At 42.7% G+C, this 21,461-nt stretch overlaps 1 protein-coding gene across 1 annotated transcript in view; it reads right to left on the bottom strand.

Annotated features, from left to right (window-relative positions):
• Window positions 1–44: 44 nt before the first annotated feature.
• The window catches only part of LOC108571340, a 35,198-nt gene continuing 13,781 nt past the window's right edge, over window positions 45–21,461 (bottom strand). Inside the window, exons 3-6 of the mRNA XM_017933356.1 lie at window positions 3,383–3,639; window positions 2,266–2,329; window positions 1,439–1,687; window positions 45–590 (exon numbers count right to left, since the gene is read on the bottom strand). Of these exons, the coding sequence (XP_017788845.1) occupies window positions 237–590; window positions 1,439–1,687; window positions 2,266–2,329; window positions 3,383–3,639 (924 nt within the window). The 3' untranslated portion in view covers window positions 45–236. The remainder of the gene's footprint in view (window positions 591–1,438; window positions 1,688–2,265; window positions 2,330–3,382; window positions 3,640–21,461) is intronic.

The raw sequence follows: 21,461 nt of genomic DNA, 5'->3' as shown, positions 1-21,461 counted from the left end.
TTCTACACTGCAATACCACGTGAAAACTAAAGTTACAGACTCTTCTATCTATCAAAAAATCAAATAGCCAAAAATCCCTTCGCGAGACACCTCTTCCAAGAGTTCGAAAGTGTTAAGTTACCCTCGATCCTTCCCATACTTCAAATTACACTCCCTCACACCTCTACTCATCAAACTTCACCGATTCTCTGCCTCTTTTTCAATCTGCACGAAGCACGATCGATAGTTCGACGTTCTTAGATGAACAAGTAGTTCTCATAGTCCGCGTACGAGGAAGCGGTGATGTGTTTCGAGGACAACGGTGTCGAAGGTACGCTCTGAGGCAGTTGTTGCACCCTCGGAACCTGCAATTGCGGCAGCTGACTCGTATGAGGCACCACGATTCTAGCTTGTTGATTCAGAGAGCCCATCGACAGATGATGCTGGTCCACTTTGTGTATGCTGTTGTTGTTGTTCATCGAATTGCTGTCTTTGTGTTGGTACATGGACAGATGGTTGTTATTGTCCTGGACGTAGTGCTGCTGATGGCCAGCGTGGAGGTTCAGTCTTGACATAGCCATGCTGATGCTCGAGTCCGACGCCCACATACTCTGCGAACAACAACGATTGTGTAACGAATTTGACTTTCTATTATATTCTTATGAATAATGCCGACGCGCTGGTTGACGCGGCTCTTCGAGATGCGTCCCAGCGCGCGTAATTACGCCTGGCCATCTTGGAGCAGATCCAAGATGAGGAATTCCTTTGTCTTACAACCGTGAGAACGTGTTTAAGTATCGAGTAGCTTGTTGGAGGAAAAAAATTGTTGTTTGCAAATGGACAGGTAATTTGTTTAATCGTTGGTCGTTTTTTTTTTTTTGAATTCCTTATGTGAAAGTGAATATTTAACCCTTTCGCTGCGGCAAATTTTAGTACGTAACGCGCGTGGCAGATTCAGATGATCCACAATGGCCAGAAAATTTTCTTTTTTGGCTGTATCGTTTTAACCCTTTGCGGCCCAAATAGTCCAGTTAGTCCGTATTTATTTGGTCACTTTCACGCAGTACCATGTAGTTTTCTTTTATTTCAATATTTCAGCGTAATATTAGTTATAAAACACTAAGTTTCGGTGTAATATTAATGCATAGAAAATGATTTATTATCTGAAGGCGTAAATTCTTACGTCGCGTCTGACTCGACATAGGACCGCAAAGGGTTAAAATTTGTTTCATTGAATTAACGTGGAAAAGTGCAGAGGAGGAAATTAAGGCTTGAATTAATATGGAAGAGTGCAGAGGATAAAATTAAGGCTTGAATTAACGTAGAAATGCGCCAAAAGGCTCCAATAACACAAAAATTTTCAAAGCGCCTATAGACATCAATAGCAGTGAAGGGGTTGAAGAATTTTCCTTGGATAGCCAGAGGAATAATTGGAGGAGTGAGAAAAAGAATTAATTACTTTTCTTCTGTGAGGATTGTAGTCAGGGTTGCGCCTTATACGAAGATGGCGGTCGATGCTGGACCATCGTTGCGTGACCTTAAGGGGTGAGTCGTCAGGATGCAACTTCCTTTGGTACTCCTCGCCTTCGCAGACCTCGTACAGGGAGAACTGTTCGACGCGTTCCTTGGAGCTGTAGCAGCTCAACAGCATCTGGATAAGTTCGTCCACGGTGGTCTGCTCGGAGACCAATAGGCTCTTGTACTTTGACTGCAAGTGGTAAGACGACGATGATTAATCGACTCGAGAGGTAGAATTTCTTTGGAATTTTCAAGTCAACAAATTTTCATTTATCTTCAAATCTTAACAAGCGTCCAATTTAAAGGGAAGATGAATGGAACAATGCATGATAAAATGTGGAATGGTGTAAAATAGTTTAGAGCGAAGTGAAGTGGAGCAGAATAGAATATAAAGAATAATTTTCTTAGCCTTATCAACTTATGTAGATTTGAAATAATTTCATTTAAATAGAATAAATTTACCGAGCATTCAATTTATTGTACAGATGAAGAGAGTTGATATGTGTAAAATAGTGTGTGTAAATTTGAAGTAATTTCATTGCAATTGTATAAGTTTATCAAGTAGAGAATGTAGAGTAGAGCATGATGGAATGAATAGAGTAGAGTAAAATAAACCAGAATGAGCGAGAATGAGAACAATGTTCATAGAACGAAGCAGAATAGAATAGAAACAGCAAGCAGATAAACGTGTAACTAGAATCGTTACACGTGAACTAAGCAAGGCACTTTACGAGAACACGGAATAGTATGAAAGTGTGTCTAACTTACTCCGGACATGAGCGCGCTGTCGTATATTTTGACAAGTCCGCCACGACGTGTCTGCAAGGAGAATCTGCAAGAAGAAAACATCCGTGAATCCTGGGGGTGAATCGTGGAAGCCGGTGAGTTCAAAGGGAATCGACAAACGCTACTTCCTCGTAAAAACACAAGACTCGAACTTCCAGTCAAACACTGTCTGCCTATATAACGTACACACCTACGCCGGAAGTTTCGTGCTACCGTGAAAACACTGGCGACTTCCATAGGCTTTCGCTGTGCTGCGCGCGACAGAAGCCTCGAGACACTTAACACCGAAACATTTGTTCCTTGTATATTCTTTTGCCGTTTGTGGGATTTCTTCAAAATTGAACGCTCTGACGCGTTTAGACGTAATTCTTGCACAGTGTGCGACAAAAGTGATTTTTGTTTTTGATTAAAAGGAAGGGAGTCGGGTGATATTGAGAAGTTACGAAGGTCCATTTTTAATGGAATTCCATTGCATTTTCAGTGTGATACTGCATATTTACCGTAAAAATGGATAAAGAAGCTCAGGAAATAACGAGAATTTAACAAAAGAATTTCATTCTCTAAATTTTCTTCGTTTTGAGTATTATAAAAGCGTGTAGGAATAAATTTGACACAAATAAAACAGTTTCATCTACAAAGGAATTTACGAGAGAATACAAATTTCGATATAAATAATTACGGTCGTTATATACATCGCGTACGATAATCGTTCAGCTCGAAATTATTCAGACTACAGTGGGTAAAACGTGACTCTACGAATAAAGACGATACCGCCTCGATATGGGCTAAAAATCCAAGGGAAACGATCAAGACAAGGGTTCTCCCCCTCTCGTTTCGCCAGAGTGTTGGCATAAATAAAGGTATACACGTCTGGCGCAGTCGAGCCAGACGACTCGAAGAAGCCAGAACAAAGGGAGAATCTCTCTGGAGAGGACGTTGCTCGTCGTTGGCTCGTGCTCATCGACCCACAAGAAGTCGTATTTACGGTCGGTCGCGAGCCCTGAAATTACGTCACGAAGCCGACCGAAACCGAAGGGGGAGAGAAACCGTGTGCACGAGTGAAGAGAGAGAGAGAGAGAGAGAAAGGTCGAATCTTTACCTGGAATCGCCACGAGGATGACACGATTGCAAAACGGCAGGCCTCGCGTCCTCGTCCAGAGGCAGAACTGTCCTCACGTTTGCTCTTCTTACGGTAACCTCCATGGTGAGGTAGAACAGCCTTGGGTCACGGTGCCTCATGCGGTACTTGTTCAATAGGTTCTGGACGATCTCGCGACATGTCGTCTCGTATGTGATGCTCAGAGTCTTGTACTCGATGTCTGGCCGCAGACAGTTCGCGTACACCTTTATGGTCGTCTGTAACGAGAATGAGAAATCATGAGGAGTACGTTCTATATCTGAACTTGAATTCGTTAACCCTTTGAGTGCCGAGGAGTCTCGTATTCGACACCGAAAAGTGCCACCGCATCGAGCCACGAAGTGTAAATTTTATTCTATTTCCTTACAATCTGTAGGAACCGACGGAAGAATTTCGAGGGACCCAACAGGGAATCGAACCCGTGACCTTCGGCTTAGCAAGACGAGGCTTTGCGCACTACGCCAACTACTCCCTCTCTATTCTCCCTTGTCGATTTCCTATTTGGGTATGGAGGCCCGACACTACAAATCTGTCTATTTTTTTATCAAAAATTGAACAGAAATCCTGCACATAGTCAATTTTGCCTTTGTCTCGTGTCGTATTTATTGTCCACACGTCAAATGAAAGAAGCGTGTCACTCAAACGGTTAAAATGAGTAACAACGTCGGCGAGTCGCTGTGAACGACGAAGATGAAGAATCGTTATCACGAGGGATACGTTCTCTCTGAATTTAAATTTATTTAAACGAGTAACAAAGTCGGTGAGTCACTGTGAATGCATTTTTCCAACACTGGTTATATCGGAAATATGAAATTGCAATGCTTCGATGAATCATTGCTTCGTTTGACTCGTCATTGACTATTTCCTGTGAGAAGAACGAGGTGATTAAGAGAGCAATATGGAATCCAGGAAATTGCGATAAAGCTTCGCTCTTATTTTCGAATATTTATTCTCTATGTAAATCGTGTCCTTTTTAGACTATTTCATTCGTGAAGGTTTTAATAGTTGGGTTATTCTGAGAAAGGATTATACGAGGAAAGGGAGGAAGGAAGATGGCATCCTGTTGTCACAGGAGGAACCATGAAAAAAATGGTGAAGGCTTGACGCGGCAGGAACCTTGACAATTAGTCCATAATTAACTCGGAGACAGACGTTGGCCACGCGCGACGCATAAAACGCTATCAACCCTTCAGATACGCCGGCTACGAGGGGATGTGTGGACTGAAAATAAACCAGACACCAGATCACCCCGTTCGCAGATGGGTGAAAGTTGTGTGTATTCATATGTCAAGATTACAGCCTCATTTACACAGCGGCAGCCTATGAAATTAAATACAGGGGTGTGGTCTGTGAAAATCAATTTCAATCTACCCTTTGGTAGATTCAGAATCGAAAGGAGATAACAAAGAAGTGAAATTTCAACCCTTTCTTGGCTAAATTATTTTTACAAAATTTTTTAATTTATCTATCGATCGTTGCATCTGTCTTGTATACTAAACTGAGATCAATTTTTGTTCGAATGGTCGCGAAAGGGTTAATTTTGCTAATTTTATGCGACATCGATCCAGCAAGTAACTGCTGAAAAGGGTTAAAATTAGTCTCTTTTCGATTAACAGAGATTTACCAGAGATGAATGTGATTTATCAGTTAACAGTGGTAAAATTCGAGAAGCTCGATTTAGCCAGGATGAAAATATCCGGCTAATTATAAACAGTCGAATTCGGACCTGTCGATAGGCCAGATGTTACGAGTTTAAGCACGTTTGCACGTTTGCAAGCACCACTCGACGTTACGAAAACACGTGTAGGCAGATTTAACGATCGCAAACCCGCGCTTTATTTTCCAACTGTAACCGATCCGCGCCAAATACGGCGAATTGTCCACTGTACAGGGTAAAAGTTGCTCCCACGAATCTCTCTCTTCGACTCTACGTGTCAACGCACAATCGTTCCTCGTCGAGGCGAAATCGTGCGATGGAATAGGCCTGTTCGTGAAACACCGATTGGCCAACGTGTAGGATTTTCGCTAAGCTTCAGCCACGCTTCACGAGCACGTTTCAAAGAGAATACCGAGATTATCCTTTCACCGGGAGTATCGTTTGTAATGTCAATATGTTCCTTTTACGGCACACATTCGGTTCTTCGGTTAAATTGGACGAATCGTGTGTGAGGATTAGACACTGGAATCGTGTTTGAACGAATTTCAAGGTTTTAACCTGCCAATTAGCACGATTCAAATACGCAGCCCACTTTTCTGGGATAATTGACTCGTTCATGTAATTAACGTATCGAGGTTTCTCTAATTCTAATTGTATAATACACTTCTAGAAATCTAACCTAATGACTCTGTTGCTTCTCACGATTACTCTCCTTATTTAATTCTTTCTTTACTTTAATTTCTTTTTTAATCGACCGATGTCTCTTTCGATACTCCGTTTCTGCTTGCTCTTTTTACTTTTCCTATGGTAATTATTTTTTGTCAGTTGTTTTCTACGGTGTAAGAAAATCTTCGTACAAACGATTAAGGTAGATAGAGGAGAATTGGAATTACAGCATCCTTTGCAAAGTAGGTCACGAATATTCGACTTTCCTCGCCAACAGAATTCCTCCTCTGCGATCTTTCGATTTCGGTAGTGAGGAACACCAGGTTCGTGGTCGTATTTGCGTTTCAGCTAAACAAACAGCGGGCTACCAGCACGCCCTCGCTGCGGAATTCTCGGTGGTGTTTTACGACGACCAAGAATCGATAGAGAACCGGCGTGTTTCTAACGAGCCTCGGCGAAGCAGAAATATACACACGTGTCGCGTTTGAAACAGTGCTCGAACCACTACCGAGATTTCGATAGACTTCGTCTTACATATGTACGTTTTCACAGCAAGTGAAGAGAAAAAAAGAGAAGATTCACGTTGAATGGAAGAAGTCACGGAGACCGCTCTGAATCATCGGAAGAATTCCAATACGCTTACGCGCGAACATTAATGCGGTTTACGCGGAATTCTCAGGTGCTGCCGCACCGAAGTATCGATCTTTGTTCGACTTTTTCTCCGTGGAGAGCGTGGCCGCGAAGGCCGCTTCTTGCGCCGCGATACCAAATTCCTTTTGCAGGATCGATCCAGCCAGCATCCACTTCCCAGAACATTATACGCTTCCTTCCACGTTCAGAAGTATTTTCTTCCTATACTCGATGTTTCGTACGGTGTCGATTTACTATTTCGATCACCTTATAAGGGCGCGACGCGAATGGAAGTGAATTCGAGGGTGAATTTTTGCGAGGATAAATTTTTAAAATGACGAGTTAAAAGGAGGAGTGTTTTACTGTCAAATTTGACGAATTTCAAGGTTCTTTGTGCAACTCGGTAAGGGAAATACAAAAGTGAAGCATTTCAGGGCTATAAAATTATTAAAAAATACGAATTCACCGAGTTACGACCTTCACTTACACTCTACAATTTTTTATTTTCAAAAATCTGAAGAAAAATTGAAAATTTCTGTGAACGAATATTTCGAAGACCTGCGAAAAGATGAAAAATACAATTTTTCCTCGCGTATTGTAAATAATTCGAAAGATTTGCGAATCGTAACTTCGTTAAAGTCATGAAACTTCTCGATCATGTACACCGTGAGATTTATATAACGGTACAGATAAAGTGGTGCATTCCTGACGGACGCGAGACGATGGCCGAAAGAAGAACCGCCCGAGGAGGATCGACGGTATGCTTTTCCACGTTGCCGGCGGTTAATGAAAGAGAAAATAATGCGGAAGGTAGAAAAAGCTTGTAGACGACCGCATACGAGTGTCAAAGGGGGAGGGTCTGCGGCTCGTCAGTAGCTGCTTCGAGAAAGAAAAGATGCCACCCCGTTTAGAGACATCAATATCTTCCAGCCGGCTATACGAACCGAAATATACATGTGATATTTCCGTTTCGAAGAGCTGTTCTTCTCGTTCCGGTTAAAAGAGTATATCGTTGGAACGATTTTGGTCACGAATGAAATTCTTCTTGTACAGGAAATTGCGATAGTCGGGTGTTTGATAGATTTAAACATCGTTAAAGATCAAATTTTTCGAAGCTTTATTCTTACGTTTGCAGGAGAAACATTTATTAATCCTTACACGATGTGTAAATTTCTGGACTTTGAGTTTAATCATCTATTCTGGTGAAATGGAAGACTGTAAAAGGGAAAGCACGATAGTGACCAATAGTGACTCGAATAAAAATTGGTCACAATTTAATATCCATTACGAAGACGATAATCCGAAGATAAATAAGAAATTCTTAAGAAAAATAATTCGACCACCAAAGAGGTTTCATATTTCAAAAAATTTTTAACAAATATCTCTTCCGAGTCTGAGAACTAATTCCATACTCCATTACTGCTTCGTGCAATCACACAACACCACACGACAATAAGAAGAAAACTTAATTGGATCAACCATGGACGTACAATTGAAGATCTGGAAAAAATCATTTTAACTTTCGAGTAACTCGAGCGTTTCAACTCCGACCGTTCCCGGTAATTTAATTTTCTTCGTAATTGAATAACTCCGAACAGAGGGAGGCAGTCGAACGCGAAGAATGAACGGTTCCCCTCCTCCTGGAAGTCCCTCGAAAAAAAAGGAAGAAACGTCGTTCGTGTAAACGAATCGTCCTAATGGGGAAGTTAACAGGCAGGAATTCGAAGAAGAGGAAATTCGGCCGGCGTTAACGAAAAATCGACCGGGTAAAAGTAATCTGGCGTATCGTGCGTAAAGTGTAAAAAAGAAATCCAGGGGAAAGAAGTTGAGGAGGAAAGCAGCGGGGTGGAATGGCGACGGTCGCCATATGCCAGCAGAGTGTCCTCTAATGAAGGGTCTCTCTCCTTAACGGGAATTCGTAAAGCCCCGTGAACCTCTCTGACGTGCTTCGAAGAATGCATTTTCGGGACACTTGCAGGTTTTCAACCGGCAAAATCGTCGTTTATTCACGAGTAAGAATCTTCGGTGAGCTTGTTTTACAACCGAAAAATCTAACAACGGAGCTTCGTAGCGAATTTCTATATGAACGACTGAGATCGTCGATGTGGGTAAAAATAGACACGGTATCGCGAGCTTATCGTTATCAACAGCTGAAAAGAACCAGTGAACGAAGTGTCGCGTGTACGACACCCGGGATATCGCCTATCCCCGTTTCGCAGCAAGGTAAACGACACCTTTCAACGGAAATCATGTCGAACGTCCTTGCTGCTTTTCTAATCAGCTAATCGACTCGCTTGCTTGTGTAATTAGCATCTTTCGAACCGCAAAGTGTTCGCTTAGAAATACAGATTTTCTAGAAGTCAGCGAATGAAACGAATTTAAGAAAAATTGTTAACGATCGAGTCGAGTTGGAGTTTCTCAGCCAGGGAAATTTCTTTGGAAAAGTGAAATTTCACAAGTAGACGTGTCGCAACCACGGTCTTCATTCAGGTCGAAGAGAGATCTGACGGATCTTTCGGAATCCGGAAATGGCAAGGGATTATGAGAAGCAGCGCGCTTTATAATTAGAGCGCGAACAAAATCGTGTGGGACCTGCGTGAGGATCGTCTAAAGTTTCTTCGTGTCGACTGTCCCACGCCAATGGAACCACTCAACGCAGAGTAATGTGCATTTTATGCTTGTATGTACTTTTTTTCTATGGTGCGTCCTTACTCCAGTTTTGCCATGATAAACTTCGTTACGTGCTTCTGTAAAAATTGCTACTGTTTTAGAAATATCGATACATTAGCTGTGGTCAATTTCCTGGGAAAGACATTAAAAGCCCAGTCAAACTGTGGCATTGAATCAATCGTTAAAATTGCAAGATAATTCGAACTTTGCTATTAAAGCTTCCAAATAAAATTTGCCAATATTTTAAGGATACTTTAAACAATTCTTTGCCAAGCACCCTAAAATTAACCCTTTCACTTACTAGCTACCAAAGCTAATATTCGAGAAATTGCATCTCGAGTCCCTGAAATTCGAAGAATTAATATCCAGCAAAATGATCGGAAAATAAAGTATCGAGGAGTCTACATCACGAAAACAAAGAGCGAAGGGTTCTCTCGCGTGGCGACTTCGAAATTTCCCCTTTCCCATACCAACAAAGTTGAACAGCGGAGGGAAGAACGAGTGAAACGATAGAGGTGTTCGTTAATTTTCATGCGAGGCCACGTAGGACGCGGTGCACGACCTCGGTTTGAATGGTGGCAGTATCGACCAATCCCAGGTAGTAGCTGTCGCATAATAAATTCCTTATCCCAGAAGAAGTCCATTGAATCCCGAACGACGGTCCTCCTTCACCCCTTTCCCTCGCTGGCACGTGCTTTTCGATGTCTCAGCTGCCCCGTGTCCTCTCTCGCGTCTTCTTTCGGGTGTTCAGGTGGTGTTCGAGCACGTGTCCCCGCTCTCTGTGATTTCCGGCCGAAAAAAAAACGACAGCCGAAGCTGAAGAAGAAGGATCAGTCTGACGCTTAGAACAAAAAGCTCTTCTTGTGAACGTGAAGAATTCGTATCCTTCTGCTCGTCCATTTCTCTCCTCGAACCCGTGAAACGATTGTTCTGCACGGTTACCCTCAACTCCATCCGGGAATCGAGGTCACAGGGCTTTGTTCCTCAGCGATTTCATCGTCTCGAAGGAGCGTCTGATGGAAAGTGATTCTATCAGAAGTGCAGGTCGGTTGTGATGTTCGCGAAACACGAAGCTGAACGATTAAAAAGGGTGTCTTAATAGAGAGGAATATTATACGACGGTAATAAAAATAGCCCTGATCTCGTTTCTGTCGAGTTTCCAACGCGACAAAGGGTTCGCTGAGCAGATACAATTCGAGCCTGTCACACGATCACGCTCTTTCAAACGGTCAGAGACACCTTTTTGCTACATACACACACACACACACCGGTGTGTCATCAATTCTTTTTTCCAATGGTTGTCAGCGAAAAGTTGCGAGCTCGAAGATATTGCGTTCCGTCTGCCTGTCGAGTTTTCTAAATTCGACGAGGCGAGAAAATAAATCACGCGTAACCAGGAAGAGCTGGTAAAGATGATCTTAGAATCGAGTGGACGTTGTGTAACAGATGAACGAAGTTAATTAATGGAACACGTCGACGGAGATTTCGATCGAACGTGATTTCCCGACGAACGAACGAAGAGAAGCCGAGGAAACCTGGATGGGGGATTATCCAATCCGTGAATTTTTATTCCCGTTACACATCGGGTGAAGTTATGTAAACCGGGTCGTGCGACGATTCGTGTGGTCGAGCAACACAAAAGAAAGAAAGAAGGAACGAGCAGTGGCAAACGAGTCTCCTCCAATCGCACGAGTTTCCAACGAGCGTGCGAAGTGTGCTTCATTCGGCAACAATTAAGCTTCCCAGGCTTTCGTGGAGCATTGTTGCGCGGCGGGAAAGTGCCAGCGCGAAAGTAAGAATCCGCAGGAAACCGGGAGGGCCGCGATTTCTCATCGAACCCAGACGACGAGATCGGCCTGGATCGCGGGACGATCCCGAAAAGAACAGCTCACGTGGGACTCAGAAACACGGAGAGAGTGCTCGATTGTGTGTCCAATTAAAACGTGGCTCGAAGGACGTGTCTCTTTTACTTTTGCGCTATTTTCCGGCTTAATTAGACGGTGATAGACGGAACAGTGTCTTCCTACATTTTGGGAACGCTTCTTTAATTGTAGAAATTGTAAGTTTTTTTGCTTATTTGCGATATTGTGCTCGAGATTGACGTATACAGGGTGAGTGAAAACTCGTGATTTGTAAGCTGAGATAATCTCGAAGGATTAGGAAGCAGAAATAGTTTAGAGAAATGCACAAATCTGGAACTCTAATGATTATCCCATTTCGAACAGCTGTTCCTATATGGAAACACGTTAGTAGTCCCTGAAATGAACTCAGAAAAATACAAATTCTTTTCTTGCAATGCATTTTTTGAGCAAGGAACAAAAGTTAGCCCCAAATAGGTATAAATTATTGATCAAACATGTTCAAACGCAGCAATATTCGTCAAAACAAGCAAACACATTTCAAACCCACCCAATCCAAAAGTAGCTTTGGAATAATTAAACAAAAAATAATAAGTGAAATACAACTTCTAAGCGAGGAGTAAAAAGTTATCCTGAAACATGTTCAAACGCAGCAAAGTACGTCGAAGGAAGCAAACGTTGAGTCATTGCAGCACGCATTTCAAGCCGTCGAATCCAAAAATAGCATTGGAATAATTTGAAAAAAGGCAGACAGTATTTCGTAACCACGTTACCAGTCAGTTTGCATATCCTGTTTATGCGGTCGTGTGCACCGTGGACGATACTGCCAGAGAACAATGAGGACTTATCAAGAATCTAAAATGAAACAGCGAGTGCAAAACACTCGACGTGGCTAATGCTCGGCGGCCTTCTGCATCCAGTGAACGGATACTTGAAAACTGTTCGAGACGGTTCTTGGAGAAATGGCGCCTGGTATTCTGGAAGCGGCAGGAATAGAGGTTCGCCGGGGTCTTTTTTGCCCGGAAAAGTAGCCGCGTGAAATCGAGCGCAACGGGGTCAATCGCGAACGTCTGATGCTCGCGTGGCGAGGTCAAGAATTCCTCGCGAGGGTCAATCACTGTCACTTGCATTAACGGAGACAAGCATTTCGTGCTATCGTCTGACCGTGCAATTACGCGTTTGGCGACTTTTCTTGTCGGCGACGGTTCACTGGCCATTGCGTCTTCTCCATCTGAACCGTCGAGCTTCGAGAATTCGACGGTACTTCCGAAGAATTTCGTTCTAACTAAGACACTGCACATTAAAGGGACGAACTTCTCAGCTTCGAGGATAAATTGCAAGAAAGTGACGAAGGAGGATGAAACGCAGATCCATTTACGATGGAATGCAAACCAGCGGCGATTGAATAACAAAAGAGTATATACAAAATTGCCGGTGGATCGTAATCGGGCAGTCGATCAGCTGTTCTTGCGTGGCAACGTATTTTCCAGGTTGATGCACGCATCCCTGTTCGAGAGTAAGGCTGTTAATTGCGCCCCTCGATCCGTGGAGCATATAGACAGAAAGAGAGGGTAATTAATGCCTCGTCACGGACGATTATTAAATATAAAACGCGAGGAGCCTATAGGAGCCGCTAACGATGTAATCGAGCGATTTCATTAAGACCGTCTAAGCGAGGGCCGTTTCAGCAAAACGCAACCGCAGAAAGCGCGCCGCCACGCTGAACGTACGTCGTCAATGAACCGTTCCGCTGTTGATGTCCGTGGCACGCCAAGTATCTTCTTTATCGTATGGATCGACGAACGAACGTTTCATCGGAACGTATTAAGAGTAAGTGTCCGAGAGATAAGTGAAATTACGCAGCGGGACACGAAACAGCCTCGCGAGACTTGAATCTCACGAAATTGCAGCGATTTCAGCCGATTAACGCGCACGTGAGCCGATTATAAGCTATCGCTGTCCTTCGCACGAAAATAAGTGCACTTAAAAGGAGACCTCTCGTATGCATAAAATTAGAATCGGCGATTGTGCTGCGAGAAGACGGCAGCTCCAAATGCATTAACCTTTGGAGTGTCGAGAAAATATTTTTAGACATATATTCGAAGTATTTTACCTACTTAACCTTAGTGCGGTCTTTGGGTCATTTTTGACCCATCACCTTTTTACTTTTTTAAGGACTTTTGCTGATATTATGTTTATGTTCCCTTAACATTATGTTAAAAGTGTATTGTCTAGGTTCATATAGCGTGGTCGTAACAAAAATTGTTGCACATAAGTTCTTTGGGTCTTTTTTGACCCAATTTTGACCTCTTCGGGTCAAGAAAGACCCAAAGACCATAGTCGAACGGTTAAAATCTGCATTTCAGCAAATTTCAGACCAGATAATGTTCTCGTTGCACAAAAGTCTTCAATCCCTCGTCATCTTCTTCCACCCTAATCAGGAAGTACCAAAAGAATTTCTCGAACTTCCAAAGATTTCCTTCTTACGTATGTTCCGTTGTGAGCTAAAGGATCATTGTCTCGGACACTATAATTATCGAGGGATGCAATTATTCGAGGACCACACAGAAGTAGGCGTTCTCGGGTATCGACCACTGGAGAAGAACCGTGTCCGGTCCGCGTAACATTCGTAGACGTCCAAGTGGCTGACAATTGACACCGGTTTCCGGTGCATCCACAAAGGAGCGACGCGGAGGAGGCTCCTCGAAGAATATGGGGCACGTGCCCTCATCGTCGCATCGCGTGCCCGCTTTCACGCGAACACACGCCCCCGTCCAGCGTCTTCCTTTGCAATATGTTCCTCCTCGCTACGGCCACGGAACATAATACGGTCATGCTGGAAAGCTTCCTTCCTGTGTCCTCTCGATACTCGTCTCCTCTGGCCATATGGCACACGCTCTCTTTGCTCCTCCGCGGGGCTTCTTGGCACGAGATGAAAGCAAAACGGAACGCGCATCGGTGCATAGAGACGAGCGTGCATGCTCGTTGATAATGATTCCGCCGGCTGATGGACACCGCTGGACGTTTACTATCGTTGGATAAAGTGTTAATGCACGCTCGATGACGGCCACATTTTCTTCGTGAAAAGGCCGTTAACCGGGAATTATCCTTCGTGGGATATCGCGATGAATATTAGTTGAGTTGTAAAGCTGAAGTGTTCTTTATAGTTGAATCGTGCTGCTCTTCGTTTCACCCGCGGTGATTTCTTTTGCTTCAGTGACTGGGTGGTGAGGATAATGAGACGAGCAGCGAGGAACGCGTTATGCAACGAAGAAGTGTAATTATAATAGAGATCGAAAGAGTGCTGTGCTTTAATTATGAAGCAGTTGTAAGAGTGTGGTATCGTAAGAATCTTTTGCATTCCTGTTTTGTGTGTTTAAGAGACGTGATAGAGAGAGAGAGAAAGACTATATTCCACGTCAACGCTCTTTTGCCTCGAAATTTTATAGTAAACTAGAAAAATTAAAATAAAATAAAAAATCCAGAGGAAGGTATAAAAATGTGTTAACGACCAAGTTCGTATCGAATTAAATTCAGCAAATTGGACAGCCAAAATTTCGAGTATCCTGATACAAGTTAAGCAACCCGAACCACCACTTTTAGGCTCTTCCACACCCCCGTTAATTATACAGGCTTGACCGAACAAAACCAGCATAGTGCATCACCAAAACCTGATTACCCCAGCGAAAGGAACTTCACCTGTGGAGCCAGGTTACCAGATTCCCGGACAGGGAACGAACTTCTGCCCGCACGAAATCGATATTCTAATGGGCAGTGGTCAGGAAATCGGTGCAGCTGTTTACACAGGTCGTCTCGAAGCTCTCGTCCACTTGGAGTTAAGAACCGGTAGACGGCTGTTCCATCTCAGCTTCTCTCTTTTTTTTTTTTAAAGCAGGCCCACTTTCAAGCGGAGTAAATACAACTCTTCTTTCGACGCCGCGATCTCGAGAGAAGACGCGTGCTCCGGCCAAGTCTGTGCTCTCCTCTTCAGGAAATAAGCCACTTGATGCGTCCAATTAGAAACGTGGTCGCGCGCCGGAAAGAAAAAGAAACCTGCTTTGTCGCCCGCGGAATCCTCCAGACGAGAGAAGAAATCTCTCGTTGGCAATTAAGAAGGAAAAGCTCCTCTCTGTCTCTTATCAGATTTTCACCGCGCATCGACACGGTGAAAACTGGTGTGTATTGGTTAGATGCTTTCCACGCGAAATCCTCGATCTCCGTTCCATTTCCAGGTGAATTAGAAAAAAAAAAGAGAAAAAACGACAATCGTAAAATGAGACTGAACGACAGAGAGTTTGTGGGTCGGTAGGCTTAACGGATAAATTAAACCGTGAATCCAGCTCGGAAGTCGTCGGTCTGACAGCATTTCGAGACAGACTTCGGTATGTTGACACGCTGAACAGCACACGCGTGTTTCGAGTAATTTACGTTCTAATCGCGTGTTTCTGAGCCACGACGTGTAATTGTCCCAATAAGACCTAACAGTCAGCTCGTCTATCTTAGGCTCGGTTAAACGCAACTCGATGCTCCGTCCGTCTTTTACGGCGACTAATTGCACACGCCAGACCGCGTTCAACTTTCTTATTAACTTTTACTCGTCGCGTTAATGACAGATTCTGGGATACTTACTACGCGTCGATCATTCGTCGAACTCTTCCAGCTCCTTTCCGAGCAATTGAATATTTTTTACGGTGTGACTGAGGCCATTCAACGAACACCTTTTACGCTCCTGGATCCTTGTAATAGATACACTATCGTTCATAAGTGTCAAGACACTTTCCGAACGTGAAGCAAACTTAATGAGAATTATTCAACCTGGAGGTTTAGGACCACTGTGCGTTGCAGGTCACGCGAAAATTTCCAGAAAAAAATTAGCACGTTTAAGAATTTTTTCGCAAATTTTTTAGAAGTCGATTGCTATCGATCTCCACAACGTCAATTTCGAATCTGTGAAGAATTAGTGGCAGATTTAATATCGCCATAAATTGGTAAATGGTCCCATACGGCACTAACGTTGAAATGTAATTTAAATCGTACCACACCTACGAATTGCAGTGTAATATTTTCCAAGAAAATTGTCCGGGTTTAAATTGAATTGTCACTCGAGTTCTCGAACATTCCACGAGTTCCGAGAACTGCATCTCTGAATTACACATTTTCAACAAGGCTTTATTTTTCTCGCTCTTTCAACTTGTTTATATTTACTAGTGCGGTCCGATCTACGATATTAAGAGGACAGGAGGTCGGTGACAGACGGTCGCAGGTCCGTATAATTGGTCCTTCCTCTGTTGCTGATTGTTTTAAACGAGAACAACTCGACCAACTTTAAGTCCCCCGTTACCACCAACACGCGCGCGATTATTAGCGGCACAACCAGCATGCACGGAACGCTTACATCCGGTTCGTGGACCGTGGAAGGGTGACAATACAGTTCCACGCTAACTCTTGGGTTAGGTATACAACACTCTAATCTCATAGAGAATCGCGTAACATCGCTCATTTTCTGTCGCGACATTTTTTTTTTTCACGCATCAACTGTCAACCGTATCTTCTACTATTTTTTATATTTTTTTTATAGTTTGTTCTTTCGAGTTACTATGTTTCATGGAATAAGAAGACGATACGTATAATAGGATGATTTAATCAGTAACAGGATATTAAATATTTCACGGCAGACGATATGAAACGTTTAAATTCAGAGTGTATTAGATCGTATATTGGATTAGAGCATATTGAGGTATATTAAATCGAAAATATACCGGGTGTCTTTATCGTATTTTTTAAATCTGTTAACTGAGTCCGACGAGAAATTGAATTTTTTTTTATTTATTTTATTTTATTGATTTTATATTTTATATTCTCTTTTTTTATATTCTCTTTAAAAATCTCTTTTGGGGCACTCTTTCGTCGGTAGATTACAGGTATCGTTAGGTTTGAAAAATAGAAAAATTCAACACCTACTGATAATCCATAGTTAGAAGTGTGTATTGTAGTCTGCGTTTGTTGTCAAGTCTAGCCAGTGCAGCAATTTCCAAGCAGACTATCTCCAGCCGTCAAGCAAGTGATAATGACTCGTTCACTTGGAGTGTTCCACGCAGAAGCCAGACCTTTTACTAACTACCCAGCGATCCGTGCTGGACACATGTTCGATACGCGTGCCAAAAGATCCATTAAGAGCTTTCATCGATCCTCGAGCAGCACGCGGCCGTGAACGTATAACATTCTCAAACTACGTCTCTCCCTCTTTCAAGGTTCCAATCCTCCTCTCGGAAATTCCATTAAATATCCTCCTCTTAAAAATACACCACTTTCGTTTCTATTATAATGTAACGATCAAATAGATTCTCGAGGTAAAATTTTTTCTTGGAGGGACAAATATTTGTTTCGCAGAAATTTTAATAAAAATTCTCGTTTTAAATGCTACTTTAATTTCTATTTTTCAATGTTTAAGTACACTGTACAGACACGAATAAATTATCAATCCAAATAACAGCCTTGAACATGCACTTGGGGCATAATTTCGCGACCATCTCGAAGGTATAATTTCTGTTTTTTTTTTTTTTTTTTTTTGATGAGCGAAACGCCAGGATGCGACACAATGGAGTCACGAAAGGGTGAAAAAGCAAAATGGTCGTCGCGTTATCTGTCGCACGTGATCATACTGTTCTCTTCTGTGGCAACCTGGCCCAGGTAAGTCGCCCTTCTGTTGAGTCGGTGCACGATGCACACACCTGACTAGGATTGCGGCAACCGTAAGGCGATAAGGTCGACTAGGGAGGGTTATCTAGAAAGGAGATAGTTCTTTCCATGAATAATGCAAAAGCGCCAAGTCTTAAAGGGGAAACGCTTAAAATTCCATAATACCGTACTTGTTATATTAATCGACGTGCATGTGTTGCAACGAATTGAACCTCGAATCCTCCGCGTCGAAGACACGTCTCGCATTTTTCCAAAAGGATCGTTGAAAGCTCGACGAGATTATTGTCTACAGGTCGAAGAGAAACGGCGGGCAAACGGTGACGCTCGGCTTCATTTAACCCGTCCTCTTGACTTCACTTGACCAAGTGTCAATAAGTCGTACGCTATGTCAGGACCGAAAACCAGCTGAGACGGCTAATCTTTAACCGCGGCGCGCTTTTCTCCATCGTACGATTCCAAATGTTCTCGTATTCTTGATTCAACGAATGCACGAAAAAACGATAACTTCTCAACCGTATAAAACTGATCATTCTCGTCTGAACAACAGCGTGAAACATCTCTTAAACCTTTCGCCACGGATGACGTCACGAGACTGTCGTAAACTGGACGATAAAAATGACAAAAATTTGTACGGCATTTCTAAGGAAAAGTGAGCAATAAAGACCGGATGAAAAAGAATATTCTCACGTTTCAAATAGGATACAGAAAAACGTTGAAAATGTCAAGGAAGTAATAATTTTTTGATCATTTCCTCTTGCATCACGGTTGAACGTATTGTTTCGCTGGCCATTGTTAGATTTAGAAAAATAGCTCCACCTTTCACTGGTTCAGTTCGCTGAGAATGGTAATTCCATGCACCAAGTTGACAATAACGAGGGAAAAAGGAGCTAGTGATATTTCCAAGAGAAGTCACGTCTCCGGGAATTCTATTTTACCCTCGACGGGGGTGTTGCAGGTGCATTCTGCACCTGCATCTTTCTGCACTCTTTCAAACTGGCCGGTTTTAACTGTTACACATAGCCTGTCGAACGACCCATTCGATGACGTACAGTTTCATCGATCTATTTCCAGAAGCTGCTCGTAAAACTAATATTGGTGTCGTAACAAGCCGCGCGTTACTTCGACGGGAGTTCATTGCACCGGAAGTTTCGTGTTCGTGCTTTAACTCTTTCGTCAGAGCCGTGGGGAAGCTTGAAATCGCGGTAACACGACGATAAGAAGCTCTCACCGGTTCTTGGACGTTTGTGAGAAATTCTTCTTCTGCGGCGCGATTATTATCGTTTTGTCATTGTTGAACACGTGATTGATAATAGGTTGTTACGTTATCAAGTCGAAAGGATTGTGTACCCTCGTTTCACTATTCCATCGATCGTTGACACCGACTTTTCTATTCGTGTCTATAAAGCAAACGTAATGTTAATTAATTTCGCTAGATAAATATTGTTGTAAATAACAATGGAAAACTTTGTGATATTCAACTGTGTCCTCCTATCGCTTGACGCATAAAATCCTCGTAAAAATAACGCTCCGGTATTATTTATAATCGTTCTGTGTAATAATAATGCATAAAGATGATAGAGAAATAAACAAGAGGGAGAGGTTTCCAACCGACCCCCTTTGATACGGCTGATGTACTACGCGTTTCGAGACACCCGTTACATTGGACGACAGAGATACGCCACGTTACTGGCGCCGTGCCTATCATTACGTTGTTTAACTCATAATACCATCGTAACACGTACGCTACTGCAGCGTGTATCACAACCGTTTACGCGTTTCAACGACGAGCACGATCCCCCTGTTAACGATCCCGTGTGTTGACCGTTCGAGCACCATGTGGATCGTACCCTTAAGTCGGCCATTGTCGGTGGAATCAATGTGACCGATGCTGTGTGTCGGCGCCTGTATTCTTCGTTGACATGTTTTCCCGTCGAAACGAAGAATATTCGGTTAACGGAATTCGGAATTATTTGACGAAATAAATGGTGTCTGGAAAAGAAGAGTTCCCGGGAAATATGAAATTTGACGCAACGAAGGTTTCGAAGAGTATTGAAAATTGGGAATAATTTGGTAAAATAAGTATTGTTTATTTTGTTGGAAAATAGAAAAGAAAAATTCTCGGAATATGTAAAATTTGATATAGTAAAGATTTTTGAAGGTTTCGAAGAACTCCGAATAATTTTTGTTTAGGAATTAATCAAATTTGATACAGTAAAGATTTTTGATTTCCAAAAGGTTCGATTAATTGGACGAAATTTTTGATAATTCTAAGTATATCAGAAATGGACAATTTCGCTGGAGAAAGTTTGACGTGCGTTTGAAATTGCAAGGGAGCATTTCCCTTCCGTCCGGCTGAGGACCACGAGTATCATCATCGTGTCCACACTTCCGGCTGTTTCGAACCCTTGCACGTTTCCCATCCGGTTAGCTTTCGAATAGCCTGTATTCCCCAGATCAATGGTTCGCATCCTATCCAATTCATTGATGCGGTTCCCTTGCCCCTTCCTCACAATGGTTCACACTTCTGTATCGGTGGTCACCAACAGTGTTTCGTAACAGACTAATTACACCGTAGCCACAGGTGAGTCACGCTGTGTGTATGCAAAGAAGGAACAATTAACCTAAAGCTAGTCATCCGGTACGATCAGACTTTTCCTCGTATATGACGCGCGTAACTGACAAATACTCTAATAGATTAATTTACCCAATGATTCTTACGTACTGAATTTCATTGACGAGTTGAAGTAAAAGTTACTCGACAGTTCTGTGTAGTAACGTCGACTGGAAGTGAAAGTGACTGTCTACTAAAAAGTTTTTCGTAAAAAACTAGAGAGAGGGAGAAAAAAGGAAAATATTACAAAATGTCTGAGAACAGTCCAAACATGCAAAAAAGAGCACACTTGGCAAATTTCACCCCACATACGTGATACAGATATTTTCACGCCCGAGCTTCCGGGTCAAGTTCAATTTTTCACTAAATCAAACGAACCGTCAACCGACGTTACCCAGAAAATGCGTTGGAATTTGAAGATAGCGATAAGCAGGAACTGTTTCAAAAGGAAATTTAGGTTAGCCGTGTGATAGTAGAATGACTCAGAGGTCCGTCGAAAATATTTAGTCAGCAGAGCCAGAGTGCACGTATAGCTGGATTTAAAAGAGGGTTTCACGAAAATGGCTCGTTACTTTGTTCCGGCTGCAACAATTCAGCGACGTGGCGCGCCACAAGGCAAACACAATTATCAGGCAAACGTTCACGAACGAGGCCCGGGTTGATATCACGCGGAGATATAAAACGGAGAGGGAGGGCCACTCTATGAACAGAGCACAAAGGCGGTAAAAGAGGATAAGGAGTCTGATGAAGGAATGTACTACGACAACGGGAAAAGGAAGAAAGAGAGAGAAAGATGGAAAGCATAGAGGAGGGAGATTCACGAAAGAAAGAGTGAATGGGAGCACTGTGTGCCAGATGGTCGACTCGCGATCTCTCCAGGCTCGTTTCATTACTATTTCCCACTGATGAAGGAAGATGATCGTGCTTCAAGTATGATTGTATGGGTCTCTGCTCTGACTTGTGATAATTAATGAAAATTTATTGACGGATCGGGCATCATCGGGGAAACGTTATGAATTGCAATTAATAGGAACGTCTGTCGAAGGGGGAACTTGAATGACAAGATAGAAAAGTCGCCGCAAATAGAAGACGCGTTCGATAAATATGTATGATTATCTCGAGTCGTAATATTGGACTTGGTGTGAAAGGGGTGTTCGCGTATTAACCAGACACTTCTTATAATCTTAACGGGGAAAAAGTTATGGTATAATAATTATTTTATCGACTCGAACGTTTTTTTCTTTTTGC

This window comes from Habropoda laboriosa, unplaced genomic scaffold, assembly GCF_001263275.1.
Source record: "Habropoda laboriosa isolate 0110345459 unplaced genomic scaffold, ASM126327v1 scaffold57, whole genome shotgun sequence".
Lineage (NCBI taxonomy): Eukaryota > Metazoa > Arthropoda > Insecta > Hymenoptera > Apidae > Habropoda > Habropoda laboriosa.
Note: the sequence above shows the minus strand (reverse complement) of the source record. Positions and strands in the feature narration are given on the sequence as shown.